At 38.0% G+C, this 20,295-nt stretch overlaps 1 protein-coding gene and 1 pseudogene across 1 annotated transcript; both read left to right on the top strand.

Moving 5' to 3' along the window:
* The first annotated feature begins 144 nt into the window (after positions 1-144).
* Positions 145-5,496, top strand: LOC137025021 (oocyte zinc finger protein XlCOF6-like; annotated as a pseudogene).
* Positions 5,497-11,384: 5,888 nt separating this feature from the next.
* Positions 11,385-19,727, top strand: LOC137025020 (zinc finger protein 418-like). The gene is made up of 3 exons (XM_067393030.1): positions 11,385-11,446; positions 15,097-15,237; positions 18,199-19,727. Exons 2-3 carry the CDS (start codon positions 15,153-15,155, stop codon positions 19,629-19,631), a joined length of 1,518 nt encoding a protein of 505 aa, XP_067249131.1. The 5' UTR covers positions 11,385-11,446; positions 15,097-15,152; the 3' UTR covers positions 19,632-19,727.
* The last annotated feature ends 568 nt before the right edge of the window (positions 19,728-20,295 follow it).

Below are 20,295 nucleotides of genomic sequence, written 5' to 3'. Positions count from 1 at the left end.
ACCAGAAAAACAAAGTAAAAAAAAAAAATGCTTACCCTTCTTTGTACTCTCATGCTGACTGACTCCCTTAGCAGTGCACTGAACTAGAGATTTAGTTTGGATTTATTTTTCTTTTTGTTCATAATTCTCATCTTAAACAGGACAGAGTGTCCGAACACACAGAAAAACTCCTGGTGAAGCAGCTGACATCCATGTGACATACAAGATGGCGTTGATTAAAGAAGAGAGTGAAGAAATGAAGATTGAAGAAGTATTCAGTTTGAAACAAGACAATACTGAGAAACAAATAGGTTGGTTTTATTCTCAAAGATGAACTCATTTAAAATACAGGAATGATATATTTTTAAAAAATGTCCTATGAGTGTCCTACGAGTGTCCACAGAGGGCTGTGATGATAAAATGATTATTGATACATCTTTTTTTCCTATACAGGAAATATTTCTTTTTTCCCCCTGAATGACACTAGGTGAATCTTTAGGCACCTCACCATCCGATTCCATAACGATTCTTGATCTACTTTTTTTTTTTTTTTTTTTGACAATTGATTAATCTGTCAGTTATTTTAGTATTTTAGTTTTTTTTTAGGTAATTCTATTAATTGGATGAAAATCCTTAAGATTATACATTAAAAATATTTTTTAATTAAATTATTTTTAATCCAATGTTTTAAATAATGTTATTCACATCCTGCCCAATGCTGCCCTCCAAACAATATGTAATATAAAGCCTATGAAAATAATATAGCATGTAGGCTATGCTGTACATTACATGCAAAAAAAGGGTTAAAATATTATATTCCATACCTATAAACAATGATTGCTTTCTATTTTAAAGCAAATATTAAAACGGCTATTTAAAATCGATGATAAACAACATCACAAAATGTTAACTTCTATGAGGTATGAAGGTCATTCACTCATCTGAACATAGTACTTGTATTACATTAATGGGCTTTTCCAACAATACTGTTACTGTGCATATAAACATGATCACTTTTGTTATACGTTTATTTTTTTAACCTACACTTTATTACCAACAAAAAAAATATTTAAGCAAAATGTGTATTTTTCAGTTAGAATTATTACGCTCCTATTCTAATGCGCTCCGTCTGTGCCGACCGGTGCTCGTTCACTGAAGTATGTGATGTTTAACAAGATGCTTGTTGTCAGAATATGGAAAATGGAAAAACTCGTGGGACTTTCTAACATTTGCAGACTGGAGACGCATGATCGACAAACCCTTGATTTCAAACTATGCTGCGATATATTCACAGGGTGGTCACAGGTCCATAAAGTTTTCTCAATAAAAGGCCTTAAGTATTAAAATGTCTTGCCCCCAGTTTCACAGACAAGGCTTAAACTAGTCCCAGACTAAAAGGCATGTTTGAGCAGTTTCGTGGTAGTTGCACTCTCTTGCACTCTCGTGGTAGTTGAAGCCGGTGCTTGGAAATGTCTATGAGGCAAACTGCGCCTTATGTCAGAGATATGTTAAACTCTGTAGTGTACAATGGGCATTAAGGCGGTGGAATCACAAACATAGAGTGCAGGGCTCAACATTAAATCTTGTCAAGTGTATTTTTTAAGGGGCAAGTGAAAGAGAATTTTACTTGCCCAACCGGACAAATAGCCTGATTAAAACTTAGTAACAAAATAACCAGTGAGCACAAACTCACCAGATTACTGAGTGTCCTGTTGGTTACTTCATTTTAGCCATTAATTAATTTGAAAAAAATACTGTAAGACAAGGAGTCAAAAATTTGCCATTTAAACCATTGGCTTATTGGATATAGAATCTAAAGCAGTGGTCGGCAAGGTGGCCCGCCAGCAATAATATCTGGCTCGCACCCGCAGCCAGATTAATTTGATAGTGGCTGGTTCTGAAGTAGATCTTTGTCTTGTGGTTCTGTCTAATAATACCCAATTATTACTCACAATATGGAAAGAGGAAATAAAACATAGTTTATTAAGAGCATGACTCATGACCCACATATGTGTTTTAGCAAGGCGGTCTGTGTTGCAAGTTGGTGAATGAAGATACTTGCCAAGTCACTACTTGCCAAGTCACTATGTACTTTCACACATAGGCCTACTTTGTTTGCAGTGCACCAGTATTAACGATAGAGCGTTCACACTGCACATGGATGCTGTCCATTCCAGGAGCGCTATGTCTGCAGCAGTGCAGCGATTACGCAAAGTCTATTTTTCTAAGTCCAGAGTGATCTTCTTTGCCCTTTTTCTCACTCTGGATGAGTACAGTTCTTGGAGAGTGGGGAGGGTTGTGCCAATGAGTCGCTCAGCAGACCGGACTACCCTCTGTAGTCTTTTGAGGTCAGATTTGGTAGCTGAGCTGAACCAGATGGTAATTGAAGTGCAGAGGATGGATTCAATGATGGCAGAGTAGAACTGTTTCAGCAGCTCCTGTGGCAGGTTTAACTTCCTCAGTTGGCGAAGGAAGTACAACCTCATAATCTTACTGATGTGTCACTTATTAATATGGAATGCGGTGTATACTATTCCATATAATACAGTATTCTATTTACATGTTTTTGGAGCATTTAGACATATCTGTTGAGCGTGTGAATGCTATTGTCGATCAGATATTCAAGTTAATCTCCTCAACACCGCTGAGATTGTTCAGCACGAGTTCTGCCCCCTCATGGATCCTTTCATAATGTAGACAGTTTCATTGATTTATAATGGCATCGATCTTTACTTGCTTACTATATGTATACTTTCTGATTGTTTAACTGTATGTCAAATTATCTGTGAATTAATAGAAAAGTTGCAGGGCTATTATTTTTATGTAAAGTGTTACTTTGTTCATGATTTAATTCCTTTTCAAATCAGTGACTTTTTACAGATAATATTTTTAGGGTGATATTACATACTGTTTCTTTGCATTTATTTTGGATTTATTGTCAGAACTGAGCTAGCAGTTCACATAGGTTGGGTACTTTGTACTGTATGTGTGATGACCGTGTTTGTCCACATGTTTTTGGTTTTGATGTTTTTTTTTTTGGTTAACTATTTTGATGTCTTTTGCTTTGTGCCATTAAACTGTTGTCAACTTGTCTTTTTTCACCTTAGACCTGATGGCGCTGAAAGAGGAGGGTCAAGAGCTGAATGAAATGGAAGAGAAAGATCATGATGAAACACAGTCTACACAGATTGAAAAGACCTCACGACAAAGAGCTAAAAAGACAGGAAATAAAAAGAAATTCACCTGTCAACAATGTGGAAAGAGTTTTGATCAGCGTGGAAATCTTAGTCCACATGAGACTTCACACTGGAGAGAAGCCTCACACCTGCAACCAGTGTGGAAGGAGTTTCAATGAAAAAGGAAACCTCAAAAAGCACATGAGGATTCACACTGGAGAGAAGCCTTACACATGTCAACTATGTGGGAAAAGTTTTGCTCAAAATGGAAAAGTTAAAATCCACATGAGAATTCACACTGGAGAGAGCTCTCTTACCTGCCAACTGTGTGGAAAGTATTTCAGTGAAAAGGAAAACCTTCGAACCCACATGAGAATTCACGCAGACTCTCTCACCTGCAAACAGTGTGGAAAGACTTTCACTCAAACAGGAAACCTTAAAGTCCACATGAGAATTCACAATGCACATAACTCTTTCACCTGCCAACAGTGTGGAAAGGGTTTCACTCAAAAAGGAGGTCTTAAAACCCACATGAGAATTCACACTGGAGAAAAGCCTTTCACCTGCCAACAGTGTGGAAAGAGTTTCAGTGAAAAGGGAAACCTTTCAAAGCACATGAGGATTCACACTGGAGAGAAACCTTTTACTTGCAAACTCTGCGGGAAGAGCTTCTCAAAGGAGCTTATCCTTAGGTATCACATGAACGCTCACACTGGAAAAAAGCCATTTGTATGTAGTCAGTGTGGAAAGAGTTTCATACATAAAGTGGAGCTTGAGACCCACATGAGAGTTCACACTGGAGAGAAGCCTTTCAAATGTGATCAGTGTACAAAAAGTTTCAGAGGTCAAATGAACCTTAATAGGCACGTGATGAGAATGCACACAAGAGAGAACTGTTTTAAATGTCGTCAGTGCGGAAAAAGAATCAGAGGCATTAATCGTTTTAATGATCATTTAAAAACTCACTCTGGAAAGAAGTCTTTCATGTGCCAACACTGTGGAAAGTATTTTATAAATGAAGGAAAGCTTAAAACTCACTTGAGATTTCGCAATGGAAAAAGGCCTTTGGGATGTGTTAAGCGTGAGAAAAGTTTCACACAAAAGAGAGACATGAAACGACATTTGCAAATTCACCCTGGAGGAAAAAAATTTAAGTGTGATCAGTGTAAGAAAAAATTTCCTTCACCATTACACTTAAAGATACACCTGAGAAGTCACACAGATTTTAAACCCTATTCGTGTTCATCATGTGGAAAGTGTTTCAAATGGCTCTATAGTTTAAAATGGCACCAGAAAATACGTATTTGTGTGAAATACCGTCTGCGTTCACGCCGCAGATGAATGTGGGCCAAATTGGATTTTCTGCTCAATGTTTATTTGTGTATTTTTTTGGGATGAGACTGTTCATATGTTCACCTTTATATACTCACTGGCCACTTTATTAAGTACACTTGTTACTACTTAAGACAAATATCTAATAGTCCAATCACATGGCAGCAATGCAATGCATTTAGGCATGTAGACATGGTCAAGACGATCTGCTGAAGTTCAAACTGAGCATCAGAATGGGGAAGAAAGATGATTTTAGTGACTTTGAACATGGAAAGGTTTTTTGTGATAGACGGGCTGGTCTGAGTATTTCAGAAACTGCTGATCTACTGGAATTTCTAGGCTGTATCTCTAGGATTTTCAGAGAATACTCCAGTGAATGACAGTTCTGTGGGTGAAAAGGCCTTGTTGATGGCAGAGGAGGATGGCAAGACTGTGTTTTTGCAACTCTTAACACAGAACACTTCGAACCTTGAAGCAGATGGGCAGCAGCTCCAGAAGATCACAGAGTGCCACTACTGACAGCTTAGAACGAGAAAACGAGGCTACAGGGTTCAACAACATTGGATGATTGGAAAAACGTTGCCTGGTCTAATGAGTCTCGATTTCTGCTGTGATGTTCACATGATTAGCCAACAAACCTGCAACAGCTGCATGATACTATAATGTCACTTTGGACCAAAATTTCCAACACATTTTCAGCACATTGTTGAATCTATGCCACAAAGAATTACGGCAGTTCTGAAGGTAAAGAACTGGTACTAGCAAGTTGTACCTAATAAAGTGGTAGTTGAATGTATGTGACCCAGATCAGATCATAATATGATCAGCTACAACACTCCACTCTGTTTGTCACATCTATCTTTTAGTGGGTGCTTGCAGTAGACACCTTCTAATTACCCTTGTATAGATGCATTGCTCCATTTCATAAATTAATATTTTGATTCTAAAAGTATCAATATAACTTCTGTTTTGGTGTGAAATGCTGCTATGTAAATAAAGACAAACTGAATGGAAAAATGCATTGCACTGCATTAATTGATTCATCTTTAGAGAATGCATACACAGGTTTAAATGGGTAATTCAAATATGTTGACGCAGCCGCGTCCGCGCATCTATCAAAGTAGCACAGGCACTGGAGGAGACTGGTTCGACACAAAGGCTGTAGGATTTAGCAAACATGTTAGGTGTCTCCAAGCCCGCAGCTCTACAAATATCTGTCAGTGAGACGCCCAGGAGAATGCAACACCTCTCGTAGTGTGAGCATGCAACCTGAGTGGGCAAGGCACGCCTTGTGCTTGGTAAGTCAAAGGCAATGGCGTCCACTATCCAGTGGGCCATCCTCCGTAACAGACAAAGAGCTGGTCTGAGATCTTGAGACTTTGAGTTCTGTTTATGTACAGTGAACTGGACAGACCAAAGCCGGGGCTGGGTCTGCCTCCTCTGGGGGTAGCACTTGCAGGCCCACTACCTGGTCCCTGAAGGTAGTGATAGGAACCTTGGGCACATAGCTAGGCCAGGGTCTCAGTACCACCCGTTGCCTGACCTGAACTCTAGGCATGAAAATGCCTGCAGGTCCACTACTACGCCAATGCAACCAGAAGCAAAGTCTTCATAGACAGAATCTTTAAGTCTGCAAGGGCTCAGAGGGAGCATTCTGGAGTGCTCGAAGCACGAGAGAAATGTCCCTAGAGGGTATGGAGGGGGGTCAAGGAGGATTTAACCATCTCGCCCCCCTAAGGAACCTGATGACCAGGTCATGCTTGCCAATAGCATTGTCATCGATGTGGTCATGGTATGCAGATATTGTGGCAGCATGACCTTTGATGGTGGAGGGAGACAGCCTACGCTCCAACCCTTGATGTAAGAAGGAAAGCACGACTCTGATCGAACATCTTTGGGGGACTTCTCTGCGAGAAGAACACCACTCGATGAACAGGTTCCACTTCAAGGCGTAAGCACGCCTCGTAGGCAACGGTCGCAGTGTTGTCCGTACAGACCAGCACATGCTTGCCCTGTAACAGCCCTTCTAGGCAGCTCAGGGCAAGACGTACTGCCAGCAATTCTAGGCAGTTGACGTGTCCACACCCCTGACAATGCATACCTGTTGTAGGTGGCACCCCAGCCCGTGGCAGAGGCATCTGTGAAAACCACAGCATGCCGGGACACCTGCTCTAGGGGCACTCCTGCCTGAAGAAACAAGTGGTCCAACCACGGGCTGAAGGCTTGGCGGCATTCCAGATTGAAGCGGTTTCATATGAAGCAAACCGAGTGTGGTTACTGCCGCTGCAGCTGCCGTATACCCCAGGAGCCTCTGAAAGAATTTCCCTGGGACCGCTGTCCTGCCTTTGAATGTTTTCAAGCAGTTCAACACCAACTGAGCACATTCCTCTGTGAGGTGTGCTGTCTGTTTTCAACTGAATCCAACTCTATACCGAAAAAAAAGAGAAGTGATGTGTCACTCAAGATGGCACTGACAGAAATTTGTGAAGGAATGGGTGAAAAGGCTTAGTGAGTCATCAGGAGTGAGTTGGAGATTGGCAGTGACAAAACCAAGTAAGGGAAAATGTGTGCTTTGTAAGGTAATGTCAAATCAGTTCATTCATCTTTACACTAAATTAGTGTAGGAAAATTTGTTTAAAATGTCTTAATAGTAATCTACAGTACAGTAGTCTGTGTAAAAGGCACATTAGATTCTTGATTTCATTTGCAGACTGCATCAGATGGTAAATAAGCAGGAGTTTGTAAAGCAGAGTGGGGAGGGAATGCTAGCAGCTTTGGAAAGGCAGGTAGATTCCCACAATGCAGCATGTGATGACAGCTGTGCAAAGCTTGGAATATTTTCAGCAGGAACACCACTTGTGGCCATTTGTTCTCCGTTGATGAAACAAACACACAGTCTTTCCAATAGTGGAGAAATGTGTTTTATGGATTCTTCTGGTAACATGGACCGGGAGAACTGCGGGATGTTTCTCCTTCTCACACACACATGTGCAGGTGGTCTTCCTCATGGAATAGTAATAACCCAGTCAGAAGATGAGAGGACAATTAGTGAGGGATTGGAGCTGTTTAAGTCCTTATTGACAAAAGATGCCTTTGGAGGGTGAGGTGAGGCAGGCCCGTATGTGTTTCTTACAGATGACTGAAAAGGGAGCTATAGCCCAGGTCTTTCCTGAAGCCACACAGCTGCTCTGCACATTTCATCTTCTGCAAGCTGTGTGGAGGTGGTTGTGGAACAAAGAACACAAATTTGAGATGAAGGACAGACAGACACTGTTCAGCATAGTAAAAGACATGCTTTATGCCAGGGAGATGAGTACAGTTGAATTACTCTACCAGCAAGCCCTGGACAACCCTTTGACCACCAGGTAGAGAAAATAGTAGACAGGTAGAAAGTAGGTAGAAGTTCCTGACCTACCTACAGAGTCTTTACAGTTGATGTGAGAGTTGGGCTCTCAGCTATAGGAGGGACTTACCAACATGTGGCAACCAAACAAATAACTATGTTGAAGCTGCAATGCGTGTCTTGAAAGACATCAAAGGACAAAAGCATTCAACCTCCCTCAACTATTCAACCTTTTTGTCACCTGACTTGAGATGCACTATGAAGCAGGTGTGACAGACGTTGCACTTGGCCATTGGGAGGCATTCCACCGATCAAGATTCCTTGCTACAGAAGGTAATATTAAAGCATGATTTTTAAATATAAGTCATTATAAAATTGAATATTCTTTTCTCATTATGTGTTTTTAAGTCATCTTGCAGCCTTGTGTTTTCATCCTGTCATCATCAACCATCAAAAGTTGAATTCTAATAAGATAACAAGTACAAAGGAAAGTACCCCTATGTAAAAAGTAAACATTTGCCATTTTGATTTACAGAAATTACACAGAAATAAAGTGATAGAGACTTGGAGAAAGCCTGCAGTATGTTTTACTGGCATATTAAAAAGAATCTTAACATTGACAAAGCACTAGTAACATTAAGGCCCAATCCCAATTCTACCCCTTACCCCTTCCCCTTTCCCCTTCCCTTTTGTTTCGCGCGTTCACGTGAAGGGGTAGGGGTGTCCCAATTCTCATTTGGTTGGAGGTGAAGGGGTAGGGGGAAGGGCCAGGTAGCCCTTCAAACGAAGATTTTTCGGGACCACACTTCAGACGAAGGGGTATGATAAATTTCCAACATGGCCGACCGAGCGAGCAGAGAGACCCATAAATGTAAGTATTTTTTTACGGTAAACAGTATTTTAGTAATAAATAATCACTTGTTTTATGTTGCCTTTAATCTTGTGTTCATGTATACGGTTATGTTCTCCGAAAAAAGATTTGTTAAAATCGCTATGAAAAAAGTTCGCTAATGTTTTTTACTTTATGATAGTTCCACAACATATTTTTTTTATATTTTATTGAAACCCGCGTTGATTTGACAACATAAATTCAAATCCGGTGGCAGCTAACTTGTCTTTTTGCCGCATGCCTGATTAATGTATTGTTTTGTTGTGGTTACGTCCATGAATACGTGTACGTTACATGATATAAACAAAAAGTGCATTCAGTTTGCGTGCTTATTCATCAGTATTGTATGTTCTGCATCAACCAGGGACTCCTGAGGAAACACGCAGACTTGTCTCTTTTGTCTTATGCGAAGACAAATCATACATATTTTCATTGTATTAAAGTATTGAGGCAAAACAAAAATACCTGAAATCCGAAGCGCTGCAGCCATCGATCTGATCGTAACCTATTGGTTGGTATACACCTGTTTTTAACCTTTTTTTTTTAGCGCGACCCTTTTTATTAACGAGACCCATAAGCATATACAACCATGTAGCTAAACAAGCCAAAACGAATTATTAAAAACGAAACTGAAGGTAAACCTGTGTTGCTCTGGTTAACGTTACCTCTCTCTTTCGGTGAAGTGGAGCAGCTGCTCTTGCTGAATGGCACGGATTGCACTATGGACTATTGTACCTTTTGTATATTTTATTTTTTTTAACAGTATTTTATTTTTTATAACGAACAAGCTGCGATGTCAGGTTTCCACTGCTTTGTTGTGTGTGCGTGAGGCGCGGGCGCGAACAAACAGCTGTCTTTGCAGGGGACTTGCCTCATCGTCATGGCAACGGTTCTTGGCCAGGTCAGATTACGTCAGAGTTTGTTGCCGTCTGTTGGAAAACTGTTCACACCGCGCAGACATTCCACGATCCGACAAACGCCGATTAAACATGTTCAGTCGGGTGAAAACCAACTCCGACCGACGCCAACAGGGGTATCACACCGATCCAACAGACGAGTTTGTTGGCTGTTGTTGGTGCGGTGTGAATTGGCCTTTAGAAGTGTGTGATAAACATCGGCTCATCTATGACGTAGGAGCTAGCGACGACTTAGGATGACGTGTAACGGTCTAGTAGTGGTGTCCCATTTCTTAGGGGAATATTTTCAGCCCTACCCCTTGACACTCTGTTTCAAGGGGGAAGGGGTAGGCGTAGGGGGAAGGGGAAGGGGAAGGGGTATAAAATAGAATTGGGATTGGGCCTAAATGTGCATGTTCATTTTTGTGAATACATGCAGTAAAATAAAAATGTAAAAAATAATATAAATAATGTATTTAAATGTTTCAATAGGTTATAACATCTGTGAAGTAAAATGTTATTTATTGTGCATTGGGTGAATTTTGTAAAAAGATCATTGCATCTCAGTTCTCACAAAAATGTGTTCTGTGTCCTTGTGTCCTTCCAAGTTCATTCTTTAAAGCTAGTCTAGCAGTCTACGGCGACTCATTATTGGCCGGCTTCTTCGTCGGCATCATACGCATACGTTGTGCTGATCACGTGAACAGTGTCGGCCAATAATCAGTCGGCGTTCTGACGTAGAAACTGAAAGCGCTGGGCATAAACAATTATGAGAATGAGAATGGTAAGAACTGCACAGACAAAAAAATTTCATGCATCCTTTTAAATTTCTGGATATCATTGTGAATTGTATGTAATATTGTTTTTGTGTATCATGGCATTTTTGCATTTTATCTGTTTAACAAAAAATACCATAGCACTGTGTGGTTAATCAGCTCTGTAATCATTACATTATTGCAAAGAAAGGTGTGCTTTCAAATCAATCTATGGGTACTTTGATGACTGCAGGGTAATGAGGACATATTGTTTGTAGGGCTATACTAAAGAATGAAAAATAAGTTAAAGATAAAAACCTTTTATTGTGTTTGCAGATTTTTCCCTGCTCAGTTTGCAGTAGTTTTCTCAGTGTTAAGATCCTCCTGTTTGTGGGGGTTTATAGCCTATATGCATGTAGTTTTATGCACTTTTTGTTCACTTCATATTTTTTTAAGTTGTAAATTGCGCAACGTTTCACTTCGTGTACACACTTGTGTAGGCTATCCCTTTTGTATATTGGGTATTGTATTAAAATTAGTTTCCCACATGAAAAATACTAGCCTATAGTAATTTATAGTAAATACTTGAATTAATTTGTTGTGGTAACTTTAAATTTGCAGTGGTAATATAACAACTATATTAATATAAACTCAATGCATAGCCTACCCTAAGTTTTCTACAACTATAGGGTATATTATACTTAAGTATACTAGTTTACTATAGTAAAAACTAAAGTATACTACAGTATTTATATCAGTTCACTATAGTTAATACTACAGTGCGCTGTAGCATTCACTAACAAAGTGTTGTAAATACTAAAATACAGTATACTACAATTTACTATAGTGCAGTTTAAAAACACTGTAATATTTAATTTAAATTACTATAGTATTTTTTTCATGTGGAGCGGTGTGGCAAATCAGAACTGTGAATATAGTTGACCAATGAAACCCACGGACACGCGCACGCGTGTCCACAAGACCGAAAGTGCCATTTGGGATTCAGCCAAAGAAGAAGAGAGGAACACGTCATCAGGCTGTGCCGCGCTCCTGCGTCTGCTGTGATTCGACTGAAGGTTAGTGTTTCTGAGCATTTAAAGTGTTTAAATTGATACAAACTGTTCAGACAATGTTATTGCTTTTGGACGCGTGGTAAAATTAATGGATTGTTAATCTGTGTACATTGTAAGGCAGCATCTAACATTTATTAGCGCTATTTTTGTGAGTAAAGCGCACTAAAACACAAGTACCAGACAAGATGCTCATATTTACTTTCTTTGTAACTGTAGAAACGTCCCTGAAGTGATATAATTTAATGTACATCAAATGTTCATAAGGGTTTTCGTTGTGGAAGTGGCTTTTTCTGTCACAAAAACAGCTCGTGCACTTTTAAAAACACTAAAAAAGCTAAATAATGCTTTAATTGACCATCATTGAGAAAAACGGGAGAAAATCAGCAAATAAAAATTAAAAAGTGAGACACTGGCAGTCAGTCTGTTTTCTATATTTTTATAACAACAAAAAAATACAAGTAATATATATTCCAAAACACAAATACAAAGATAGTTACAAGATAATCCTTAATGGATCCAGTAAAACTTTTAGAGTTACGGTGGCAGAACATTCATGTAATATGGTAAAAAACACTGTATAAATTGTATGAAATATAGATAGTTACTAGAAGGCCATAGCTTCAATTTATAAGATTAAGTTTTGCACCCTGATCTAAACACGTCATCCACAGTTTACAATCAATAATTGGTAAAATGATAAAACAGAAAAATTGGTTTCATGTTATTCGGGCACATATTTGATGATTTTAAAGAGGAGCACACAAGCCTTCTGTATGTGTATGCGTAATACTTCAGAGCCTGATCACATTATTTATTAAAGAAATGCAAGATAAGAATACAAACAACTTATCACATTAAGAACTTTTGACTTAGACAAGGTTATATCCCATAAAATATTATTTAAATATGTTAAGACTGTACAAATTAAACAATAGTAACATTCACATTCCTTTCATGCTCTATGAGTTTGCGTGTTCATTCACAGCCTTTTGTTTTGTGCAAATGTAAGTTGTAATATTGTTTATTTTGTGTAGGCCTATCTATATCTGATTAATCTCTTAGGATGCATTTGGTTTAGAATTAACGCTGTAGTAAAGCGTGGTGTAATCATCACCCTCAGTGCAGCTCAAACAGCAATGCACAACTAATAATGACTGATTGGGACTGTCATTTTACATAACATCATAAAGAGAACAATATTGTAATAAAACATTCTGAGTTATTTATGTTTCAGCACATTGATCCAGGAAGAGCGCGTCCACAACACGAGTCACACGTTCTGAATAACACGTAACTTAGTTCAAGTTTACTTGTATATTCGCATCACTTTGTGCAGATATAATTTGTAATATTTTTATTTTGTATATATCTGATTAATCTCATATAGGTTTAATGACAACTTTTACAAACTAATAGCAAATTTTTTTCATGAGTGGAATGTATTAAATATTATCTGCAAATCAATAAATATCAAATATTAATCATACATGCCTAAAATATGAAATAATAATCTGTACAATTTGTGTTCTATTTTTATTTTTGTGTGTTTTTTGGCTCATCTGGTAATTTAAGGCCATTAAAGGTAGGGTAGGGAATTTCAGAGTGGCTAGCAATAGCAAGCTAGCTTTGAAAGCATAATGGCACTTTTCCACTGTGTACAGTACCTAGTACCCGGTACTTTTTTTAGTACTACCTCGGTTAAGGTTCCAAGCGAGCTGTACCGATACTAAAATGTGATGTGTGAACACTGCAGATCACTGATTGGTCAGAGAGATTTGTCACTACCAGCATCATTGCTTTTGTGACATGAGACACCAACCCCGCTAGATTTAAATAGTCAGCAATAGCCACCGCAGTATCGTTTGTTCACACAACTTTTTTAAGCAACTTTCTTTAACCCTCTGGAGTCTGAGGCTGATTTGGGGCCTGGAGAAGTTTTGACATGCCCTGACATTTGTGCTTTTTTCAGTTGTTCATAAACATATAAATGACAAAAGTGTTATTACACTGTATTCAGCACAAACTAGGCTACCATAATATGTGAGGAACATGTATGTACATGTTTGTGTTTTTGAAGGAATAACGTTTATGCGTGGTTATTGAAAAAACAAAAAACTTAAGTCACTGAAATAAGGCCACAAAATAATATTAAATCTGTATTCATAAGACTTCTGGGTATTGGAGATTATAGACTAGAGTTTTTGCTTCAAAATTATATAAAAATTATCCTTCCTACTCCTTCATATAAAACAATAGAGAGATTTAAATTTTCGAAAACATCTTTGGTCAAGAAACACAGTATGCATGGAGGCGTGAATCATCATGAATAATAGGTGATTCTCACCTGAGAAGACAAAAGAATCGCATAAAGAACATCTAATGAGCTGCATAAATAATGAGGCCTTTCAGTCAGGTAAGCTGTGAAAACCCTCTGTGATCATGTCTCAAAGCTTATCATGGTGTAAATCAAACATACAGAAAAAAACAGCAATACTGTGAAATATTATTACAATTTAAAATAATGGTATTCTATTATATTCTTTAAAATATAATGTATTTCTGTGAGGCAAAGTGTCTGAACAATTATGTTACCTCTATGGCATTTCATATAGGCTTTTAGCTTAAAAGCATGCACATTTGGAGAAATATTGATGGATTCTCATATGTTTGTCAGTTTTCTATACAGAGGAGTAATATTTATTCAGGATTTATTGTCATTACTATGAGCGCTGGATACTGTGTTTTCAATTCATACTTGCAGCCGGAGGGCGCTCTGTGCACCTTTAGTCCACAAATGCCTGCTAAAGAAGAATAGGCAATCCAGGAATTAACCGAACTAACAGAGGCCAGAGATCGCTAACTATGGCTATTCAAAACACTTTTCAAGATAATAAATACACGATTGAGACGATGTATGCATGTATTGACTGAATTTGCGTCTGAATAGCGCTGGCTCCGTGGGCATGGCCGCATTAGTGGATAATGAGCTGAATCACGGACTTCTGACATGGCTCTCTTTTCATACAGATTACATAAACAGAGAATATTTGTTTTCGATTTGACTTACACGATTTAAAACCTGACATTTCAATGTTTTTTTAGGCATAAGTCAAATTTTTTTGTGATTAGTATTCACTAAGTTCAGTTCATTTTCTGAGAACTATCAGATTGGACTTCGTTCAGAGGGAGACGAGATATCACGCATCATGTTTTCTTTATTTTACAAAAAGCACAACTTTTTGTTTTTACTCTGAGTGTACACAAATAAAAGATATTCCACAGATTAAAATGGTGTATAACTGTAAATTATATGTGCAACATTGACAGAGTATTTTGAGTCTCTTTCACACTGGTAAGAAAAAAAACGCAGTGGTATCTCCGGACCGAATGCATTGATTAGATGAACATTTTTTTGGTCCAACAGAACATTGATGTACATGTTTTAATATTTAGACCACTTTTATAACTGATTGCTATCAGGATGTAAAGAGAGTTTCAACCAGAAAAACAAAAAGTGTTTAAAAAAAAAATTGCCTACCTTAACTCTCACTGACTCCCTTACCAGTGCACTGAACTACGAACTGATTAAGACAGACCCAGAGATTTAGTTTGGGTTTATTTTTCTTTCTGTTAATTATTCTCATCTTAAACAGGACAAACACACAGAAAAACTCCTGGTGAAGTGACTGAGATCTGCGTGACAAACAAGATGGCGTTGATTAAACAGGAGAGTGAAGAAATGAAGATTGAAGAAATATTCAGTTTGAAACAAGAAGATATTGAGAAACAAACAGGTTGGTTTAATTTTCAAAGATACTGAGAAACAAACAGGTTGGTTTCATTTTCAAAGATGAACTCGTATAAAATACAGGAATGATTTTTTAAAATGAGTAGTAGTATGTCACCTCTTGGGCAGTTGGGGTAAGAATCTCTTGGCACCTCAGGATTTGATTACAATTCAGAGGGCTGTGATGATAAAATGATTATTGATCTTGATGCATCTTTTTTTTCTGAATGTGACACTAGGTCTTCTTTAGGCACTTCACAGATTTTTGACAATTATTTAGATTATTCGATAATTCGGATTAAAAATCTAAAAATTATTATACATTTAAAAGTAATTTTTTTAAAGGGTCATGAAACCCCAGAACACATTTTTTGAGCTGTGAACAGATATGTATAGGCTGCACATCATTGAAAACACTAAACGTACTCATTAATTTTATTTAAAAGTTAAAATTAGTTATTTTTTGCATTTTTTAGAGTGATTTCTATCTTCCAGTTTGAAAAGCAAAGCCGGAGCAACATCACAAAACCTGACGTGTACTACCGGCAGGATGCAGAGTGCTGGTTGGCTCCAAGTATGGGCTGGTCGAACATGCTGACGTCAACAGTTTCTACATTTATTCATGACTTAAAGCTCATTCAATCCAATCACTGCGCTGTAGTATGCATAAGATTAATTGTGGTATTATACATGAGGAAGTATCACTTCTCTCGCCTCGGTCTCTTTCATTCAGAGACATATAGTTTGTGTTCATAGCTCAGTGCTACAACACAATGTGTTTTCCTGCAACACAACCAGAGCAGAAGTTTGGGTGCATATGGATTGTTTTGCTGTAATCTACCAGCACAAATGGAAAATATGTTCGCACGAGATCACATTACAGCAGAGAATTCAAATGTCACAAAAGTGCGGCTCATTCACCTCTGCCTGCTCTAGCTGTTCAAACACGCGAGCCGTATTTATGTTTCCCCCAGCACAGCAGCACATGAGTGTTGTTTGTATTTTGCCCATGATGTGATCAGAACTGGAGTTTGAATACGAAACACATGAAAAGTACGATTGTTATGATGTACACGCGGAGTGAGCATAGCCTATAATCGGTTTCAGTGCGGAGCTCCGCAGTGTGTTTAACAACACTAGCCACGTGGATCCTTCATTCCTATTTCATCAAGTCTTCTTCAAATGAATTATTTTTGCAAACTGTACATGGATACAGTGGTGTAGTCTATCTGAACGCGACGACACGATTATTCTAATAGACAAAAGACTGATTTTGAGACTGCAGTGCTCGTTAATTTAATCAAAGTATTATTATTAGCCCTATTAAATATTCTTTCGCATTTCTCTCTTGTGCTTGGGAGTTTGTTGTCATTTACTCCGTGCTCATATATTAATATTCGTCATTCTGTATAATGAGTGTTCTATGTCTGTGCTTCATTGGCTGTTCTCTCCCCTCTCCTCCCATACTCCCCGAACCCCATCGGTTGAATGAATGACTCGATACTCAATGACCGAACACAAATCATTTTGCATTTTCACCGCCAGGCTAGAAGCTCCGCAGCGCTTCACTAAACCCTGCCCGTAACACACTTCTCACCTCTCACAAACCCAGCATTTCACCAACAAATGGAAGTTATATCAGAAATTTATTCAGACAGAAATCACTGGAAACTAGCGAGATTGTAAAGCGAACATAAGTGGCCGTTTATTGGCATTTTGTTGTTTACTTAAAGATTTAAAACCCAAACATCAATGTTTTACCACAGTTTTACAATAATATAGGGATGGGTAAAAAATAGATTTTTTTTTATTGGCGTTTTGGCGCTGTATAATGTGATGTGACAGATCGCTTTGGTGCCTCAGTTAAAGAGAAGCGGCAGCATGTGAACATACTGTCCTGTTTTAATACCAGTTACAGCGTGAAATAAACATCTGAAGGTATGTTAAAATATACAGTGCAACTTACCGAAATCTGTATCATGTTTCCTGTAATAGCTCAATCAATGTTTCAACCTCCTGAAAGTTGTCAATAAAACCGCTTGTAAACAATGGAATGGTGTGCTGTGATTAGTTGAGTGGATATATTGCGTTCTTCAGAGAAAGGAGGCTGGCGTTTTTAACGTTTTGGAAAGGAAGGGATAGAACATGACAGAATAACACAACGGATATCACATTTTGTGCAAAATTAATCAATGACTTTTCAATACCAACCAGACACAATACTGATTTTGGCGGAAACTCAATTTTTAAAAAAATGCAGTTTATGCAGACATATCTGTTGAGGGTGTGAATGCTATTGTCAATCAGATATTTAAGTTAATCCCCTCGACACCGCTGAGATTGTTGAGCACGAGTTCTGCCCACTCACGGATCCTTTCATTATAACGTAGACCGCTTCATTGATAATAACGGGAGTTTTCAAAAGTGCAGATTTGTGTACATCTTGTAGTAATTGACAGCTTCAGTGATTTATAATGGCATCGACCTTTACTTGCTTTTTGTATGTATGCTTTCTTTTTGTTTGTTTAACTGTATGTCAAATGATCTGTAAATTAATAATAAAAAATAATAGCCCTGCAACTTTCTATGTAACATGTTACTTTATCATTTCAAATCAGTCACTCAGTGACTTTTTACATATAAATTTACAGATTTTTAAATATAAAATGGTTCTAAGCACATTGTTTTATGATCTGTGCAGACAATGAATATTTTTTTATTTCATGGAGAAATTACATATACACTGTTTCTTTGCATTTATTTTGGGATTATTGTCAGAACTGGGCTCACAGTTCACATAGGTTGGGTAATTTGTACTGTGTGTGTGATGACCATGTTTGTACACCACCATCGAAGACCATTTTTGAAAAATCCTGGATAAGATATAGCATACATGTTTTTGGTTTTGATGCCTTTTGCTTTGTAGCATTAAACTGTTGTCAACTTGTATTTGTCTTTTTCACTTTAGACCTGATGGCGCTGAAAGAGGAGGGTCAAGAGCTAAATGAAATGGAAAAGAAAGATCATGATGAAAAACATGATTTCATGACTGGAAAAAAGTCTGCACAGTTTGAAAAGATCTCTCAAAAAAGAGCTAAAAAGACAGGAAATAAAAAGATATTCACCTGTCAACAATGTGGAAGGAGTTTTGATCAGCATGGAAACCTTCAAGTCCACATGAGACTTCACACTGGAGAGCGGCCTCACACCTGCAACCAGTGTGGAAAGAGTTTCCATCAAAAAGGAACCCTTAATGTTCACATGAGAATTCACACTGGAGAGAAGCCTTACACCTGTCAACAATGTGGAAAAAGTTTTGCTCAAAAAGGAAAAATTAAAATCCACATGAGAATTCACACTGGAGAGACCTCTCTTACCTGCCAACAGTGTGGAAAGTATTTCAGTGAAAAGGAAAACCTTCGAACCCACATGAGAATTCACGCAGACTCTCTCACCTGCAAACAGTGTGGAAAGACTTTCGCTCGAACAGGAAACCTTAAAACCCACATGAGAATTCACAATGCACATAACTCTTTCACCTGCCAACAGTGTGGAAAGGGTTTCACTCAAAAAGGAAACCTTAAAGCCCACATGAGAATTCACACTGGAGAAAAGCCTTTCACCTGCCAACAGTGTGGAAAGAGTTTCAGTGATAAGGGAAATCTTAACAAGCACATGAGGATTCACACTGGAGAGAAACCTTTTACTTGCAAACTCTTCGGGAAGAGCTTCTCACAGGAGCTTATCCTTAGGTATCACATGAACGCTCACACTGGAAAAAAGCCGTTCTTATGTAATCAGTGTGGAAAGAGTTTCATAAATAAAGTGGAGCTTGAGACCCACATGAGAGTTCACACTGGAGAGAAGCCGTTCATATGTGGTCAGTGTACAAAAAGTTTCAGAGGTCAAATGAACCTTAATAGGCACGTGATGAGAATGCACACAAGAGAGAACCGTTTTAAATGTCGTCAGTGCGGAAAAAGAATCAGAGGCATTAATCGTTTTAATGATCATTTAAAAACTCACTCTGGAAAGAAGTCTTTCATGTGCCAACACTGTGGAAAGTATTTTATAAATGAAGGAAAGCTTAAAACTCACTTGAGATTTCGCAATGGAAAAAGGCCTTTGGGATGTGTTAAGCGTGAGAAAAGTTTCGCACGTAAGAGAGACATGAAACGACATTTGCAAATTCCCTCTGGAGGAAAGAAATTGAAATGTGATCAGTGTAAGAAAAAATTTCCTTCGCCATTACACTTAAAGATACACCTGAGAAGTCACACAGATTTCAGACCGTATTCGTGTTCATCATGTGGAAAGAGTTTCAAATGGCTCTACAATTTAAAATGGCACCAGAAAATACGTATCTGTTTGAAATACCGTCTGCGTTCACGCCGCAGATGAACATGGGACTCGGGATTGATTTTCTGCTCAAAGTTCGGTTGTTGTTTTGTTTTGTTTTGACCATTACTACACTTGTTACTACTTGTTAACGGAAATAAAGACAAACTGAATGAAAAAATTAACATTGCACTGCATTATTTGATTAATTTCAGTGAATGCATACACAGGTAAACATAAATGGGTAATTCCTTATCGACTCAACCAAAAAATAAAAGTTTTGTCCTATGGAAGAACTACATATAAAAAGAAAACATTAAGCTATGGATGAGTAATTACTGTCATTCACTGTTTTGTTGGGGGGGGGGGGATTATGGCATCTTTTTTTTTTTTTTTTTTTTTTTTTTTTTAACACAGGTAGACGAGTCAATTCATAAATGCACTATATGCTTATTGTGATAGTTCAAAAATGGGTGGAAAAAGCACTTAATGAAGTTTTAAATAGTGGTTCGGGAGGAGACTAATCATTCAGTCATAGGCAAGATAGCACTCCCCTGTGTGCGACATAGAATCTCATAGTCAAGCTTTAGCTAGTTTTTGTTTTGTTAGTGTCGTTACTGTCCTTTAATGTATAGTGTGTTAGAGCACATGTTAAGTTTGATTGAGGGATTTTGTTACAACTAGGAGAACTACAGTGCATCCGGAAAGTATTCACTCACTATTTATG

The sequence above is a fragment of the Chanodichthys erythropterus genome, chromosome 8 (genome assembly GCF_024489055.1).
Source record: "Chanodichthys erythropterus isolate Z2021 chromosome 8, ASM2448905v1, whole genome shotgun sequence".
In the NCBI taxonomy this organism is placed as follows: domain Eukaryota; kingdom Metazoa; phylum Chordata; class Actinopteri; order Cypriniformes; family Xenocyprididae; genus Chanodichthys; species Chanodichthys erythropterus.
The sequence above is the reverse complement of the archived record's forward strand: the minus strand, read 5'-3'. Positions and strand labels throughout refer to the sequence as shown.

What these genes read in the sequence shown, in the direction of transcription:
- LOC137025020 (XM_067393030.1), top strand. Translation starts at nt 15,153, where the DNA reads ATGGCGTTGATTAAACAGGAGAGTGAAGAAATGAAGATTGAAGAAATA. An exon ending in AGATATTGAGAAACAAACAG is followed by an intron (nt 15,238 to 18,198) that starts GTTGGTTTAATT and finishes TTTTCACTTTAG; the next exon opens with ACCTGATGGCGCTGAAAGAG.